Source organism: Phodopus roborovskii, unplaced genomic scaffold (genome assembly GCF_943737965.1).
Source record: "Phodopus roborovskii unplaced genomic scaffold, PHOROB, whole genome shotgun sequence".
NCBI classification, from domain to species: Eukaryota; Metazoa; Chordata; class Mammalia; order Rodentia; family Cricetidae; genus Phodopus; species Phodopus roborovskii.
The window spans coordinates 25,611,472-25,630,331 of record NW_026126541.1 but is presented as its reverse complement, the minus strand read 5'-3'; the positions used below and the strand labels follow the sequence as shown (position 1 = coordinate 25,630,331).

The window sequence follows — 18,860 nt, the reverse complement described above, 5'->3', positions numbered from 1 at the left end:
TTTAAAACTTACCTTTATTTTCTTGAGTAGGTTTTTTGTCTTTTTTTAAAAAATATGTCAAATGGTTACTCTAATAAAAAAAAAAAAAGTAATGTTTTAAGTACTATAGAATTTATAGTCTCAAACCCAACTTTGCCTGGGGCCTGTACTTTTGGTACTTCAGCCTTGTCACCATAGCCACGTTAGCATCTGTGAGGAAGAAGATTGTGTTCGTACAGTTCCAGGGCCTGACTGGAATGACTTTTCCTTTGGTCAGGACTCAATTACAGGCCATGAAACTTGTGGGCCTTTTTGCATAGGAAGCCAGTGTGTATGCTTTTACCCAAATACTGAAAGTTTAGAAATAATTATCCATTCTACTTACTTAGTGTTTGGATAATGTGGAGTCCTAAAGAGTTCCTGTCTCATTATTTTCATTTATGTTCCTTCCATTTAATTGGTATTTTTGTCATACTGTGTACTGAACTTTCTGTCTTCCCCTCTCCTCCTTTCTGTTAGGGCCTCACTTTGTGGTCCTAGTTGCCTTGAAATTCCTCCTGCCTCTACCTCCTGGAGTTAAAGAGGGTCGTACCACACCTCAACCAAACAGTATCAGTTGAAAAGGTTGACTTCAGTTTTGTTTTTTGTTTTTTTTTGCTTTCCTATTTTCTACATTTTAAAAATGTGTTCTTGGAATATAAAGATCACTAACCACAAAAGTGCTTTTTTTCACAGTGGCAGTAATTGTTTTCTTTAAAAAAAATTGTACACCTCCAGTAAATTACTAAAAAAATAAGGCATTTGTTTATTACTTAAACATGCACCAAAGACTTGTTCTTACTTTCAATCTATCAATACAGTTAAAATGTCATAAAAATTTCATATCCTAAAATGAATTTTGACCAACATTTTTGTCTATTATTTCAGAGTTTGACAGATAATTTATAACTCAGATATAAAGTTGATTATAATGGTAAGAATACTTTCAGTGGGAATAGGAATCCTTTCACAATATTAAAGACAAGGCAATTATAAAATCATAAATATGACTCTCTTTACTATAGTTATGAGTGACAGTTTATATGTTTTCATGATTTAAAACCCACATATTCTGGTTCCTGTCATTTTTCTTCACTTCAGAACAACCTGTTGAGGCAAATTTATTTATATCACTTGGAAATGAAAAGTCATTTCCAGATGATAAATAGAATGGAAGTATAGGGTAAAGAAACTTGATTTACTTCATATATTATATTAAAGCCATATGTAAAGTAAACTAATCTAGTCTACACATTTGGAGTTTTTCTGTTTTAAAGTCTCAAAGACTTTAAAGGGCAATTTTTTTTTTTTTACCCTTTCAAAGAAATTATCTTTTTTTGGATGCCTTTTTATTATTATTTTTTATAACCAAGTCCATTTAAATGAAAACAAACATTTATAGACAATATTTGGGAATTTGGGCGTCGTTCTTTCCAAACTACTTCCTGCTGGTAAGGGGCAGCATGGGGGGATTCTAAGAAGATGCAGAAATCCTGGCTGTAGTCTGCAAGGCTGCTTTGTCCAGTTGTTTTGAATGTGGGATCACCTGGTACTATTTCAGGCGGTCTGGCTTGATCAACCACATTAGTCTGGAAGGATAAAGGGCAAATTTTGATTGTTAAAAGCAAATGTAAAGATTTTGCCATTTTTGGCTGAATTAGTAGAGAAGATGCATTGCTGGGGACATGTTTTGTATTAGCTGTGAGGTGGGCTCCGAGTCTCTTTAAGTTTGCTGTTGAACCTGTAACAACAGTGCAGGTATATATTTTGGAATGTTTTTTCAAAATACAGTTACTACTAAGTGAATTGGCACCAAATATGACTTCTCAAGTAATTTGTTCTCAAATTACTGGTACATCTCACCTGTTGTAATATCCTTCCTGTCATAAGTTAGAGACCTTAATGTCTGTTGTGTGATTATTAAGTATCTAAAACTTAGTGGGTTTTGTTTTTGTTTTCTTTTTAAGCTGCAGGTTGTAAGAGTGACCTAGAAATCTAACATCAAACATAGATTAGAGCATTAGAGGTATTCCTTATGAACTCTGTGTTGGGTCAATTGCAGCTTTAATCTTGTAGTCTTCTGTATGCGCCATTATGATTTTGCTATAGAAAATTTGGAGTTTGTGTTTGATTAATTCTCATGAGGCTGTTAACAAGGATGCCTAATATGTATGTGTTGAGCTTACAAGCTTTTGAAAGCTGTTATGTAAGTTATTTTTATATTCTTGCGTGATTTGTCATTCATTAGTGGTCAATTGTAGGTGGTTTTTAGTGGCTAGAGAATCAAAGAGACAGCAGAGTACATGGATGTGTGTACATGTATGTGTACTTGCATGTATTTTAACTGCCCTGGATTTCTGGAACCAGAAACCAGTCTTCAGAGACTTTCAGAGTCCTAGGAAGAAGGTAAATTGTTGGGCTTTAAAGGCTCACATATGTAGGCTTGAGCAGTGTAAGTACATCATTTCATAATTATCTGAAGAAAATCTGGGTAGAAAAATAGAGAGGACTGTTAAGCCCCCAACAAACACACCCACTAAACCTTACTTTGAATTCCAGAATTTCTGACAGTAAAAGGGACTGAATAAGCCAAACTTAAAGTTCAGAATATTTTATTCCTTAAAAATGGAAAGTTTCTTCATTGAGCCTATTCTTAATCTATATGCACATAGGATTGAATTTCTTTCAGAAGGATTCTTAAACTTGGAGGAATTCAGTGAACTTGGCTTGCAAGGCAAGGGGTTCTGCTATTGAGCTAAGTAAGCGTCCCCTTCTTTACTTTCCAGTCAGGTTTTCCTTAGGTTACCCTGACTATCTCACCCTGATGGTAGCCCAGAGAGCCTAGTACTTGTGATCTTCCTTTTTCAGACCTTCCAAAAGCAAACTACAAATAATTATATACAGGCAGCACAGCACATGCCTCTAATGCCTGCAATCCCAGCTCTTGAGAAGCTGAGACCAGAGGGTTGCAAATTCAAGGCCAACCAGGTATACAGACCTGTTTTCTAGTTTTTCTAGTTAATAAACAATACTATAAATTGGTACACTCGACAAGGAATCTCTAAGCTACAACTATAAAATGTTTTCATTCTGCTCTAGTAATATAGTTGAGGAAAATATACCACACAAGAAAGCATAGTCTTCAAAGACTCAGAGCAGTGCCATTCATAAGAGAAAATGGAAAAAATTACAACAAAGTACAGAAGCAAACCATGGCATTTAGCATTAGCATAGCTTCCTTCCTTTTTTTTTTTTTTTTTTTTTTTTTTTTTTTGATTGAGACAAGGTTTCGTAAAACCTCTGACTGGCTGGCCTGGAACTTGCCATGTAGACCAGGTTGGACCAGAACTTCGTTGATCCTCCTGCCTGCTTCTCAAGTGCTTGATGTTAGATTTGTGGCCACCACAGTGGACAGGAAGAACTCTGATAATAATAACCTCTTAGTTACAACAGAGACCATTGCCTTTTTATAAATTCAAAGATATTTTCAGGTATCTTAATTGAATCAGCTAGCAAAGAAGCTAATCAAGAAATACTGTTACTTTACATGAGAGCAGAACTAGCGAATGGGGCCCAGACATGGGTTTACCTGCAGCCAATCATCAGCTTTATGTTGTAGAATTGGACATATAAACTTGGTGTTCTGTATCAAATGGAAATATTCATTCCATGTTTAGAACAGGGCCTGGTACCTAGTAAACATTTACACAGCCCTATATTCTTTTCTAGAAAAAATTTCAACATTTTCTTTGTAATATGTAACATGCAAACGTTCATTGCACTGGCAGATACAAGGGAAGACAGAAATGGTAAATTCCAGTAGGTCTTGTCTGCTGATTGGACAGGCCACGATCAAGATTGTCTCTGCACTTGTTCTTGGCTCTGACTTCAACTGTGTATATATACCTGATTAAGTTGAGCTGCTTGCCATGGCATCCGTAACCCTATGTGTGCTTTATGTAAATCCTATCTTTCTGTGTTTCTTTATGAGCTGGATTTCTGTCTCTTGGGCATTCTCTGCTCAGATCCATCTAGCCACTAAGTCTTTCTTTTCTAATGTGACATTTATTTTTGTGTGTGTGTGTGAGTGTTAGGCCTGCACTTGTGTCTGTTCACCACATGCATGCCTATTATCCACAGAAGCCAGAAAAGGGCATAGGATCTCCTGGAACTTGAGTTATGGATGGTTGTGAGCTGCCATATGGGTGCTGGGAACCAAACTTGGATCCTCTTTCTGCGAGAGCAGTGAGTGTGCTTAACTGCTGAGGCATCTCTTCAGTCCTGTGTTTTCTTTTGTCACTAATGTATGATAAAGCTGGGAGGGATTCCTACCATAATACTCACTTGCTGGCAGTTTATTCCACAGAATTAACTCCTCCCTTAGAAAACATCTTGATTTTTAAAAATGTACTAGTACTTTAAGAACCACTGTAGGTCTGTGTGCCTGTCTTTCTTGAAAGAACAGTAGCTCCATGAGGGCAGTCGTCTTGACTTAGCCTCACGTTGGCAGCGTCTAGTTCATAGACGGTTCAGTACGTGGATGACCTCACGAATGGACGGGCCAACTGAGTTTAGGAAGTAAATAGCATCCATTTATCTGTAGTTACTGACAAGGTTTTCTTTAGGAAGGTAACTAAGCTGGGGATAGTGTCCAGAGGCAGAACACCAGTTCTACCAGCAGCAACAGAAAAGAGGTCAGGAAACTAACCCAGTCTTTTGCCAACTTGTTGAGTTCATTAGTACTCAGAGCACAAAGCTGAGTTTGAAGGTAGACCACACTTCAAGAGACCTTTTCCTATGCTTTTCTAAGAGAAAAGTCATATTAACATTCACTGAAGATGGTAATAATTGTATTTTTTCTTTTAATAAGATTCAGTTCTTAGTTGCGTTGTTCAGTAATTTTAGAGTAGTGATAAATATCACTGCTTTGGGCCTCTATTTTGGTGACTCATTCTTTTGCTTGTGTTTTCCATTTTTCTTAAATTGGTGCTCAAAAAATTAAATCTTTTAAAAAACATCTCAGAAGTTGTATTGCTTTTGTCTTGGTTAAACCTTTCTTTGCTTTTCCCCCTTATTACTGGACATAATAATCAGCACATTTTAGTAATTAAAGACGAGCTATATTTTCAGGTCTGACCATTTTCTTAATTTAGAATTATAGGTAATATTTGTGATATTTAAATGATACTCATTTATTTTGAAAGTTTTCTATTTTTTTGGTTGAAGTGAAATTATATGTTCTTACAGTGACATAATTTGTTCCTGGTACAAAAAATGTTATTCAAGTATATATGTCTATACAAGCACTTAAGAAATTAGGAACCTTTAAGGCTGTACCTTGACTTGCTGAAGATGCTAGGTTATGTCCTGCGGAATTTTTTAATTTGTCTCATTTATTCTTGCATGATGTCATTTAGCCATCTATATTATTCCTGTAAATTAACATTTTCCCCTAAAGGCTTTGTGGGTTGGTGTTAAAGATACCTGACCATCACAGATATTGCTCTGCCCTTGTAGTATATGGCTCCAGTTTTCTCAGTGGCTGGGAGATTGATTGCTGAGTTACATGTGGGAGACAAATAGATCCAGAGTGTGTAGCCAGAGATTTTTAGTGACTGTTTTAAAGCAGGCAGCTTGCCTTAATTGATTGATGTGAAAAGTCTGATAGGTAGTCATGAGACGAGAGAGGATGGGCGGAGCCCCAGAGTAAATGGGAGGTGGGAAAGCGGGCAAGGTTCATTGGGATGTAGATTTTTAGATAATTGGAAATAATTTCTCCCTGAGTATAGAGGTTTGTTTTTATGTTAACTGTTGGGTAACAGAGTTGAAACTACAAGACATGCTAAGTACTGATTACATTGATTAGAAGAAAGTAACCAGACTTGAACCTCAATTGACTTCACAAATGGCAGGGACTAGAGGTCTTCCAGGTTATCTCTTCCTGCTCAGTCATTGGGTAGCATAGTCTAGGGATGGTAAGTGACTTGTCCAGGTTATACAGCTCCAGGGACAGCTAGCTCACTATCTTCCTGATTTTCTATTTACTTCTAACTCACTGTTCTAATCATTGTTACCCAGGAAAAATTAGAAGTTGTACAGTCTTTTCAGGCTGGCTCAGGTTTTTGTTTTTGAGTTCGCCGTGACATACCAGCTATTTGGTTTACAAAGTATAGAGGTTACATTTTCCTTATATGTCTTAACAGTGTAAATATGGAAATGACCTTTTGTCTTGGGCTTACTTTCCTTTTAATTTCTTTAGGCATGGTTTCTCTGTGTATCTGTAACTGTCCTGGAGCTCACTCTGTAGACCAGACTGGCCTAGAACTCAGAGATTTGCCTGTCTTTACCTCACAGGTGCTGGGATTAAAGGCCTTCCAACTCCTTACTTACTGTTTTTGACAGTTTGTCACTATAATCTAGGCTCTTCTGAAATTTGTTCCATGTCAAAGGATAGCCTCCAGTTTGAAAGCTTTTTGAGTCCTGGGATTATAGGCTTTTGTATAATGCCCAGCTTTAGGGTTTTTTTTTTTTCCCCCCCAAGGTACTAAATAGAGAATTTTTAACAATATTTTGTTGTAAAATTGTTTTGAAAGTCTCTTAGAGTGATGTGTTTATTATTATTTCTTAATTATACATAGTAGGTTGCAGGCATACATTTGACAACCTTTTATGATTATAGTTATAGTGGGGGAAGTTAATGTTTTAAAAATGCATGAATATATGTATAGTTGCATATTTTAGTTATTTCCTTAACTTAAATACTCAGATATTTATCCAAATATTATTGCTATGGGATTTCCTGCAGAAAGACTTGAAGGTGTATACAGGAACAATATTGATGATGTAGTAAGGTAAGAACTCTTGATTTTCTACTTCATATATTAATAAACTATATTGATGTGTTTTATTTAGAAATGATTCCCAAAACACAGCACAGTACATACATTATGATGTAGGCTTTGTTTCTTTGTGATAATACTCTGAAAGTTTTTAACCTAAAGCATCTGCTAGTTCTCAGTAGGATGCAATTCACTGGATAAGAACTGACTTCATATATAATCATGTATTTTTGTGACATAATTTTTTTGTATTTGATAAGATGCCTCTTACCAGGTTAGTGCCTGGTTTCTCTATTACAGTACAAGTTTTTTTATTTTACATTTAGGTTAAGCCTTGAATGGGTTTATTTAGTTATTCACACTGAGGTGTGAGTGACTGGTCATGTATGTTTATGTAGAACTTACACTTGTGGTAATGTTTGATTATAGTGACTAAAAAAGGAACATATGAAAGACTAAATTAAGAGTTTTATAATTTACATAATTTTCCATGTGTAATTGTCATTTAATTCAGAAAAGTATTTCTCAAGGTCCAGTTAAAAAATACTTTATGACCTAAGAATATATGAAATTGCCTGTTGGGCAAATAGTTTTAATATATTTTCTTATTTCAGAATAAAAATGCATGTAAATGATCATTAAATTTTAGTACAAACTATAATGGTACTTTAATAGTCCATTAATATTGTGGCTTGCTATGTTTGCTATGCTGGTTTTGAAGTATTTAATTGAGTTAAAAGTTAAAATTTTGGTCTATTTCCTTTGTACTTACAAGTCTTGGACTTTTAACTACTTTGATCATGCGGATTTAAATGGGTGGTAAAGCACGTTGTAACTTATAAAGTATTAATGCAGCTGTAGAATGCTTTAGTAATAGTATATGGATATATGACTTTATACCTTCATATGTGCTAGCTATCGGTTTACCCAAGTGGTTCATTGTTATTGTATTACATTGTGTTAATTTAGATACTTATTATAGTATTATTTATGCTTTGTTCAGGCTTAAGTTTCACTATCTATAAAATCAACCAAAACAAACTCCCAAACTCCTGTACTACTTTGTAGTTTCCATGAATTAAACTTTAGGTTTTACTGTCAGAGGTACTGTTTAAAAACTTTAAAAAAAAGGGGGGAGGATGCATTGCCTTCTCATAATTCAGTAGAACATAGTGGAAGGGGGAAGCGTGTATCCTATTATTCTTCAGCAATAAAAACTTGGGAGTCAGGTATCGAGGTAAGAACCTGAATGTTCAGAGAAGTGGAGGTGAATCGACCAGTGACACCCAACCCCCAAGTCCTCCATTCAAAAAGGCTGAACTCCTCTCCCAGCCCTACCCTTCTACTTCCTGTGTCTCTCTATCTGTCCTCAGTTCTCTGAAATCTCTATGGTTAATTTTGGTCAGCTGGCAGCTAACTCCGCCCTTGGTTTTAAAACAAACTTTATTGTCAGTCTAGGGAGTGTCAGAATGCAATTAAGATATCACACCATAGAAGGGCACTTTCTATGGCAGGCCCATAGGAGCTGCAGCTTGGTAGTTAGTGGTAACACAGCCAAAATGCAATAGGCCATAGAAAAAAAGAGTAAGGGAGGGAATTTTGAATTGTGAGTTGTAGAATATGGTGAATGAGCAGCCTGGCCAGGCCAGATGTGGGTCACCAGATAATCTATTTTCTGCTGTGGTGCAGAATTGTTTATGCCTGCATGTAATGCCTTACAAAATGAGCTATTTCACATCAATTTTGCATTCAACCAAGAACCATTTCAAGCAAGCCAAATGAATACTTCTGCTGGATCAGAAAAGGGTCCAAGTACTTTGAGGAGAGGGGCAACTTTCTGGCCATGTAAGGTTTTTCTGACTAATCTGGCATGCTAATTTTATATTGGTTTCTATTAAGTATGAATTAGTCAGCGAGGGTGGTTGATCATCTTTCATTTTACTGTCAATTGCAGTTTCTAGACCTTTACCGCTGGGTCACTAGACTTTATACTATAATAACTCAGCCAAGAATATGTTGTGTTGGGAAGTTAGTGTGGTCCTGAATCTTCTGGTTTCATAATTCCTAAACTATGCTCACAAATTAAGAGATTTTGTATGTTCATTTTGTAATTAGCAACCAAGACTAAAATTAATTCTGTCCAGATTTATCTATCTAGTTTTATTTTGCTTTGTGGGTTTTGTCAGATGCTTTTCTTAAATAGTTTCTGATCTGGGTTATTTAGCTAGTTCCTACTGTAATGTTTTTAGCATAGCAGCATGGAGAATAGCTGTATATGAAACTATGCTCCTTGGTGGATTTGTTGTTGTTTTTTTGTTTTTTAAGTTCAATGCCCTCTATTGTAGATGAGAAGATGACAAATTTTTTCCTCCACACTAAAATGACTACAAAGAATATTTTTTGAGTGTGGGAGTTTTGAAGATAGGGTCTCATCTAAGTAGCCTAGGCTAGCTTGGAAGTCCCTATGTAGACCAGTAAGGTCTTGAACTCACAGGCATCTGCCTGCCTCTGCCTCTGAGTGCTGGGATTAAAGGCGTGTGTTACCATGTCAGCCCTTGCTAATAAACCTTAATTAACATGCCTTTAGGATCGACTTTTCCAAAGGTTTCTGTGTCCATCATCTAAGTAACTGATCAGTTTGTTTACGCTGTATTGGTGATATTAGAAATAATCAGTAGTGAATTTTTTTCTTGCCTCAAAGTTGATAACATCTCAGAAATATTTTCTTTTTCATATATACCTTTGTGTTAGTTACTATTGGCATCTGTCACCAAATAACCTGGCAGAAACAGGTAATGGAAGATGGTTTTGTTTGTCTCATGGCTTCAGAGAGATTTCAGCCTGTCATGGTGGAGAAGGCAGGAAAGAGGCACTGTATTCCCCGTTCATAACATCATGCACTTGGGGCAGAAGTTCATGGTGGAAGGAGTGTGTGGCAGTGACTCCTCATGGTAGTGGGCAGGAAGCAGGGACTAGTGGACTCTTCAGGTAGCTGTAGCTGCACCAGGTGACTGATTTCTGTCAGCCAGATTTTACTTCTGAAAGGCTCCACAATTGGGAGTGGAGAGAACTCAAACCTTAACATCTTTGTCCTTTTATTAATAAAATTCTTTTCAGTTGAACTTTCTTCACTTTATCCAGTGGGGTGTCCAAAGGATATTTTAAAGTGTTTTTCTTTTATCTAATTCCACATTTCTTATGAGTTCCCTCAAACAAGAAATACTGTATAAAACTCATTCTTTGTTATTGTACTATATCTTTACCTGGAGTGAAGCAAACTTAAATCACAAGCTTAAATTGTCGTGTCATGAGTAAAGGTTTGGGATGAGTAGTGTTCTGGTAATGTGAGATTTTGCATTTGAGAATTTTGTGGCAAATATTTAACCTCTCCATTTGAGATCAGGGCTTAATAAAAAACAAACAATGAAAATGGAGAAATGAACCGAGTTGTTCGCTCGCTTTCTCTGTTTCCAAAGACAAGGTTTCTCTGTGTATTGGACTGGCCTTGAACTCACAGAGATCCACTTGCCTCTGCCTCCCAAGTGCTAGGGCTAAGGTCATGTGCCACCACCCCTTGGCTGGAGCTTTGTTTGCTTTCTTAATTGCGAATGATTTGCTTAATCTCAGAAATGAGCAGTGATGGAGGACAGGTCAGGACAACTCAAGGGAGGGAAATAAAGAGCACCTCCATAATAGTTGTTTCTTTCTTTTCTCTCTTTATTTCTTGCACTGAGGTCTTGCCCTGAGCTGGGGGTAATATGAAACCAGTCTTTGTTCTGATAGCTCATTAATCTTTGATTTATGCATTTACATTGTCCCTTAGGCCAAGATGAAAGCACCCTGTTTCTAAATCTAAGCAGTCTTTAACCGACTGGTGCATAATACCTTTGTGAACTGTGAACTGTTGTGCCCCTAATGAATTAGGAAAATGTAGATGGTAACAGAGGCAAACTACCTTCTATGAAGATTCTTTACAATGCCACCATATGCACCTTTCCTCACCTCACCTTTTATGTTTACTCCATGCTTTCTTGGTTTTCTTCCATAATTTGTTTACCCTCCTAGACAGTATTTGATAGAGCTTAATGTAGGAAATGTTGAAAGTGAAAACGTCATGTGTGTAAATTTTTTTTCTCCTTGTCTGAATCTGTGGCAATTTATTTTAAAGTTTATGGTAAGAGCATTTTTGTAATTTTGCTGTTTTGAGATAGAGTGGGTCATGCTACATGAGCCAGGCTGACTAATGTTAAGTCTAGGCTGGTTTTGAACTCAAGACCCTTGTGCTTCCGACTATGGGTGCTGGTTTTACAAGCATGTCCACCAAGCCCAGTTTACCCATAGTTTAAAATAAGGAAACAGAGCTTTGTCTTATGATATAATGATTCAGCAAAGGCTATCTATCTGTTACTGTCTTGTTTACTTGGCTTCCTTACCCATGTGTAACCCGTTATAGATTCAAGAGTCTGTTCTTTCTTGGCTGCTAGCATATACACTTTTTTCTCTGAAGGAACTTTGCAAATGTCAACTCTTAATTATCTGTACATTCCTCAATCAAACTTAATCTATGTTGAGTTTTTAAGGAAGTATTTGTTTCCTAATAGCATTTTTGATTGCCAATTAAAAATAAGACTTGAAAATAGGTACAGCGAACTTGACAGTGATGAAAGTATATTACTTCTGTTCTTCCATGCTAACATTCCTTGTTCCTTCCCTCATTTGGCCTGCCTCTTTCCCACTTAAGTTAAAGTGAGTTTGTCTAACAATCACTGTTTTTGAACTGTGTAATTTGAGTGACATTTAATTTCACAGTATAGTCAGAGGTGATGCAGTCACCATGTATACCAAATTCCAGAACATTTTTGTCATTCCTGAAGAAAGCCCTATTTCCATCAGCTGCCTCTCACTTTTGCAGGGCGTATTTCTTTGCTCATAGGGAGATTTTAGTGTATTAGACAATAAGAATATTATGTGCACAAGTCTAGCTTTGCTATTTTAATAGTGGATACTGTTTTCTGTACATTACTATTTAACTATTGTACTACTAGCTTGCATATACCATTTTACTAAGTTTTAGAGTGAATCTAATCCCTGTTTCACTTTTATAAGTGATTTAAACCTCAATTGGAAGTAGCAAGAGGCTGAGAGTTGAGTCCATGTCTGTGAGATTCTTTTTTTTTTTTTTTTTTTTTAATTCTTGTTATTGTATTTGAGACAGGGTCTCATTATCTAGCTAAGACCAGTCTTCAACTCATGATTCTCCTGCCTCTGCACTCTTAGTGCTGGGTGTATAACCCTGTGGTAATCTTCTGGAGGTTGTATTTGGAGACATCACTAGATCCTCTACCACAGTGTAGAGCTCAGAGCTGCTTTTCCTTAGTATCTGCTTTCTCAGGTATCAGAAGACAGTCTGGAAACCTTTGGACAAATTTGGACCATATTTAAAAATCAGGAAGCCTCATGCTAAAACCTGCATTTCTAGCTTATTTTAAAAAGCTGATAGAATTGTAAAAACTGAACTCTCTCATTCCTACGTGACAGATCAGCTAGGGTTGTGTAATGCCTGACTTTTGTCGTTAAACACGTTGGTAAGTTGCCATTTTTTGTCTGCTAGCAGACTGATCACAAGGCATTAAAGATTGTAACTATGTGTAAAAAAAATGTACTGTTAGGGGCTGGAGAGATGGCACAGAGTTTGAGAATAGGCTGCTCTTACAAAGGACCTGGGTTTGTTTCCTAGCACCCACATAGTGACCCAGAAGTGCCTGTCATTCCAGTTCCAGGGGATCTGATGCCCAGATGGCACCAGGCACTCATCTGCTCTTCATGTGTACAAGCAGTCAAACCACTCATAAAATAAAATTTCAAAAAATATTAAAAAAAAACCCAAAAAACTTGTGTTCTCTATCATTTTTCTAAAACACACCAGAGGATCAGCATAAAATTCTGATCCATGAAGAACAAGCAGATGTTGGAAATTTTACTTTCTCCTACTGGTTTCTTTGTTTGTTTTTAATTATATTATATATTAAAATTGTTGTGTGCCTAGATTATTAAGCTATCATAGATAAACATGCATTGGGAAAATGTGTATACATGGTTTGTGGCTGTCCACAGTTTTAGGCAACCACTATGGGAGGAGGATGTAGTATGTCCTCTGAGGATGAGGGGAATCTTGTGTGTTGTAAATGTTCTGTCCCACTTTGAAGGACTAGTCGGGTGGTAATTAAGTTTTCTTAACTTTGCTTTCTCTGGAAATATCTCAGTATTCTTCCTTTTTGAAGGACAGTTTTGCTGGATATTTTTATCTCAAGATTTCTGAGGGGGGGGGAATCTACTGATACTGAAGCTCTATTGTTTGTGACCAGTTGCTTCTGTCATTTTGCATTGAGACTGTAGGCTTCCTTCCCTCCCCTCCCCTTCTCTCCCCTCTCCTCCCCTCATCTCTCCTCCCTTCCCCTTCCCTCTCCTCCCCTCCCCTTCCCTCCCAAGACAGGGTTTCTCTGTGTAGTTTTGGCTGACCTGAAACGCCACCTGTAGACCAGGCTGGGCTGGCCTTGAACTCAGAGATCCATCTACCTTGCTGCTCTAGTGCTAGGTTTAAAGGCATGTGCCCCCACCACCTGGCTAACTGTGGGTTTCCTTCCTTCCTTCCTTCCTTTCTTCCTTCCTTCCTTCCTTCCTTCCTTCCTTCCTTCCTCCCTTCCTCCCTTCCTCCCTTCCTCCCTTCCTCCCTTCTCCTTCCCCCCCTCTCTCCTTCTTTCCCTTCTTCCCTCCTTCCCACCCTCCCTTTGATTTTTTTGAGACAGTTTTCTCTGTAGCTTTGTAACCTATCCTAGAACTTGCTCAGTAGATCAGGCTGGCCTTGAACTCACAGGGATCGACTGGGTTTTTCTAAAGACAGCGTCTCACATAGTAAAAACTGGGTTGGAGCTCTCTAATATGTAAGGATGTACTTGAACTTGTGGTCCTCCTGCTTCCACCAGGGTAGTGCCGGGATTGCAGGGGAGCACCACCCTGAGGGTCATGCAGAGCTGCGGATGATCCCAGGGCTTTGTGTGTGTGTGTTAGGCAAACTCTCTTATCAAATGAGGTACATCCCCAGTTTGTCTTTTGATGGTTTGATTGTGGGCTGTCTAGTGAGTTTCTGAGTCTTTGTGACTTGTGGTTCATTGAGCCACAGTTCTTTATGTTTATATCTTTCATCAGATTTGAGAAGCTTTTGATTATTCTGCAAATAATTCTCTTCCTGGAATCCTCAAGGTAAATAAGCTAGACCAGTTGATGGTGTCTCACAGGTTGGTTAATCTCTTTACTTTTCCTTGGTAAATTGCTTTCAGTATTGATCATCTTTATCCTTTACCCCAGCTCTCTCAGATCCTCCTCAACCTCCCTACCTATATAACTTTATATATATATATATATATATATATATATATATATATATATAGTCTCCCCCACTCTCCCCAAATCAGGTAAAGTTAGTTAGTGTTGGACAACACTGCTTTATATGTTGTCTGCCCTGGAGTGTGGTTTATACCATTAAAGAAAACTAACTTTCTCCTAGTAGTAAATGCCTTAGTACTTCAGCTAGGGGTAGAACTTTGGCTTGCACTTTCACAGACAGGTCTGTCATGCTGTCACAGTTGCTGTGATCACCTGTAGTGTGCATCTGCCCTGTTGTGCCTGGAACACACTGTTACCTTGAAGTCACCCATCACCTTTGGCTTTTAACAGTCTTTATGCCTTTTGCATAGATCCCTGAGTCTTGAGGGGAGGGGCGGAATACAGAATACTCTCAGGGCTGGACCAGTCGTGGATCTTTGTGTTATTGCCATCCGGAAAAAGCACCTCTGGTGAGGGTTGAATGGTATACTGAGCTATTGGTATAGCAATAAGTCATTAGGAATCATTCTGTTACTGTGTCTTTTTTAATAGTAGGTTTCCTCGTAAGGTCCATGACCTATCTAGCCACAGACTCTTGGCCTCATGTTGACAGTGTTAGATGTGGATTCCATCTTATGGAACAAACCTTTCATCAAAAAGTTGTTACTCCTATAACGTTCTAATACATTTTTGTTCTGTGTACTTTATTTTTCAGCCATGGCTAGGATTATATTCTATTAAATTCTTATTAACATTTTCATATATTTTGATTATATTCTTTCTCCTCATCCAACTCCCAGTTGGATTCTTTCCATTTCCCTGTCTACCCAACTTCATATTCTTTTTCTCTGTCCTTTTCAAAAAGAAAAATATCAAAACAAACACCAGGCGGTGGTGGTGCACACCTTTAATCCCAGCACTCTGGAGGCAGAGGCAAGCGGATCTCTGAATTCCACAACAGGCAGAGCTACAAAAAGAAACCAGGTTTTGAAAAACAAAAACCAGACAAAAAAAAAACAAAACAGAGCACAAAAAGCATGGAGTCTGTTTTGTGTTGGCCAACTACTCCTGGGCATGAAGGCTGATCTGGAATGTGATTCATATGCCCAATGACACTCTTGGAGAAAACTGATTGTCTTTTTCCCATTAGGTATCAGCTGCAAAAAATTTCTTGGTTAGGGTCAGGACTCTGTGTCCTCTTCACCTGGGACTTTGTTTGGTTTGAACCTGGTCAGGTCTTGTACATGCTGTCTCTCTGACTTCGTATGCTGGTGTACATCCCTGGTGTATCTGGAAGACAGTCTTGTAACTTATTTTTTCCCACCTTTGAGTGATATACACTTCCTATTTTGGGATGTGTGTGCATGTGTTTCTGTCTCAGACTTGTAAATTGTGGCGGGTGTGGAGGAGGGGGACTAAAAACATTAATCTGGCTCTTCTGGAGTGGAATCCCTGGAAACCTGTGCTCCCGCTTTCCAGAGTTTGCTCAGCTTTTCTGGTGGGCATTTCTGTGCTGGGTATCTGCTATCAACGTAAGATTTTGTTTTAGGCCTGGGTTTTTTTTGTGGGTATAGGGGATGACTTTCTAAATTTTCTTGTTTTTGTAATTACTCTCCAATGTTACTACTCTTAAATGTTTGGCTTTTTGAAGGAGGAAATGGGGGGGGGGAGGAGGTTGGAGGGTGGTGGGGTAGGGGACACAGAAGAAGGCTCTAGATTTTAAAGCCTGGAAGTCTTCAGTTGGTCGAGCTTGCAAGCATGGTTAGTTAGATCAACTGCCTCTCTGTCTACACTTGTGTGATCAGAAGCAGCAATTAGTGACCAGAGCACAGATTGCTAGTATCGAAACACATGGCCTTTATCACTAACTATGGCTTCTGCAAGTTGTTTGCAGGCCTCTGTAGAGGGGTCAGTGACTGTATTATGGACTTGGATGAGTTAGAATCAGGGCTGTAGCAATGGCTCAGTTGGTAAAGTGCTTGCTGTACAAGCATGAGGATCTGAGTTCAAAGCCCTAGAACCTGTGCAAAAGCATGCCATGTTTCTGTAACACCAGTGATGGGGAGGGAAACAAAGAGGACTGGTCCCGGGGCTTAGCCAGAACAGTGAACTCCAGAGCTCCATGTCCTGTGACACTCTGATTCAAAGACAAAAACAGAAAACTAAGTTGCAGTCTGCTCCTGGCCTCCCTGTGCCACACAGGTACACACACACACACACACACACACACACCCACCCACCCACCCACCCACCCACCCACCCACCCACCCACCCACCCCAACGTTAACTTGTGGAAACTGCCAGCCATTGCCTAGATGCTCCAGAGCCTGAGTCGCCCTGTGGGAAAGTTCTGCAAGTGCAGTTGTTAGGTGAATACTGATTTCTGGTGCTGTTTTTTCTGTCCTCTTTTTAAAACAGGTTTTTGTTTTTTGGTCTTTTTTTTGTTTTTCCTTTGGCAACACTGTTATAATATTTGAAATATGTATTGTGTTAAAAATAATTTAAAAATTCACTCTTGTGACTTATCTAGAGGTATTTCACAAGAAATCTTCCATGCTTGGGTAAACAACCTCAGCGACACACACGGCGTGCACACATGCACGCAGAGTCATCAAAGTTGGTTCTTTTTGTTTTGTTTTCTTCAAGACAGGGTTTCTCTCTGTGTAGCCCTGGCTGACCTCAAACTTAAAGAAATTTACCTGCCTTTGCCTCCCTTGCTTCCCTGAGTACTGAGATTAAAGGCCTGTGCCACAACTGCCCAGCTCTATCAAAGTTGGAAAGAAGGGGTTCAGCAGGGGTAAGAGGGTAGTGGTGTGTGTGTGTGTGCGCGCGCGCGCGCGTGCATGTCAGAATTGCTTCAAGTGAGGTATAGTTATGAGTTATGAAAGACGTGTTTTACATTGTGTGGCTTTCAGAAGTGTTGCCTCTTTGCTTTTGTCCAATGCTTTGGCCTCTTCTCTTTGGAAAGTACTGTTTTCTTGCCTTTCCCCCCTTTCCTTTCTGTTGTGTCAGACTTAAAAGCTGAGCCAGATGTGGTCATGAAATTCCTGAGAGGACAGTGAAGGAAGTGGTGAATGTTTCCCTAAGTAATCAGTTCTTTGAAATCCCCTCCCCCAACACACACACACACACACACACACACACACACACACACACACACACACATTCACTCACACACCCCTTTCAAATGCTGTACTGTATATTTTAAAGGCTTCTTCTGGCAGTCTTGCTGTGGCTCACATGCTAGCTAAGAAACCATAACGTTCAACTGTTAAGGGACACACTATGGGAAATATTCTCTAAAAAGAACTATGAGCTCTTGGTTGCAGAGGACAGAAAGTGTTTTTAACTTACTCAGAAAGGCATAGTGCTGCTTAGGAAGTTCATATGTTGGAAAGCAGAAGTTTGGGAAACAACGGCATGTCTAGGAGGTTGGAGGGGCTGTAGTCTCTTAGGACATTGCTGTTAGATTCTTGCTATACATGCTCCTGCTGCCCTGCTTACATCCCGGTGGCTGCCCTGGAACTGTCAGCTCTTCCAATGAGATCTTTGAAGAATCTGTTCTCTTGTACATTGCTTCCAGCTCTATAGGATTCAGTGTCTAACACAGAGGGAAAGATAGGGGGGAAAAAAAAAAAAACACCTGCTTCTGGTCTCCTATAGTGTTTGCTAACTGCTCAGCATAAGGATGATGGCACAGCTTCCCTGTGAAGCTTTTATATTCTACCTCCATTTGGAACGGTGTTTAGACATTAATCAGCTTTTTAAAAAATATTATTTATTCACTAAATTTCCTGTGCACATGTGTGTACACACTTGAACTTTCCAGCTTCAGAGCTATGGACAGCTAATTTCTGTTGTTAATACATTACCAAATCTAGTTGGGCATGGTATGCATACTGGTATTTATATGTGTGTTGACTTTCTTTTCAGCTTACTTGTCTTTTAGATTGTTTTTCCCCTTAATGATTTTTGTTAAATCTAAAAAGTAAGGAAACTGTTGATTTCTTTTGTAGGCAGCTTTATAATTCCCTTCCCTTCTATGCTACTAGATTCAGATAAGCGTTGGTTACAGAAATTGATGGGTCATGATGGGTTCATAATTACTGGTTGCTAATTCTGCTTTATTAATGTATATATCACAGGGTCTCTCTGTGTAGCTCTGGGTCTCTGTAGACCAGTCTGGCCTGGAACTCAAGAGACCTGCTTCTCTGTCTCCTGAATACACCACCACCTCCCAGGCTGTTAAATTGTTTTTTTGTTTGTTTGTTTCTTTTGTTTTTTGTTATTGTTGTTTTTGGTCTTGAAGAATTCATTGCAAAAGAGAATCCTAGAGAGTCTTAACCAAATCCATAACATTGTTATTATGATTGCTGTGGTTTTTTTGAGATAGTGTCTTTAATCCTGTCTGACTTCACACTCATAAGACTTGGCTGCCTTCTATGTATTGGGTTTACAAGTGTGTTGCGATAACACACATTCACCATGTCACTCAGTGGGTTTTTTTTTTTTTTTTTTAAGTAATCAAAGTATGTCTTCATGTTTTTGTCTTTTTTGAAATAGCATTTTTCTTTCTGTTTTTTAAAAACTTATAATAGTTTATAGTTGCCCTATCGACAT

At 38.4% G+C, this 18,860-nt stretch overlaps 1 protein-coding gene across 1 annotated transcript in view; it reads left to right on the top strand.

Annotated features, from left to right (window-relative positions):
* Positions 1 to 18,860, top strand: part of Pten (phosphatase and tensin homolog) — a 65,413-nt gene that overhangs the window by 12,736 nt on the left and 33,817 nt on the right. Inside the window, exon 4 of the mRNA XM_051200073.1 lies at positions 6,785 to 6,869. Coding sequence (XP_051056030.1) covers positions 6,785 to 6,869 — 85 coding nt within the window. The remainder of the gene's footprint in view (positions 1 to 6,784; positions 6,870 to 18,860) is intronic.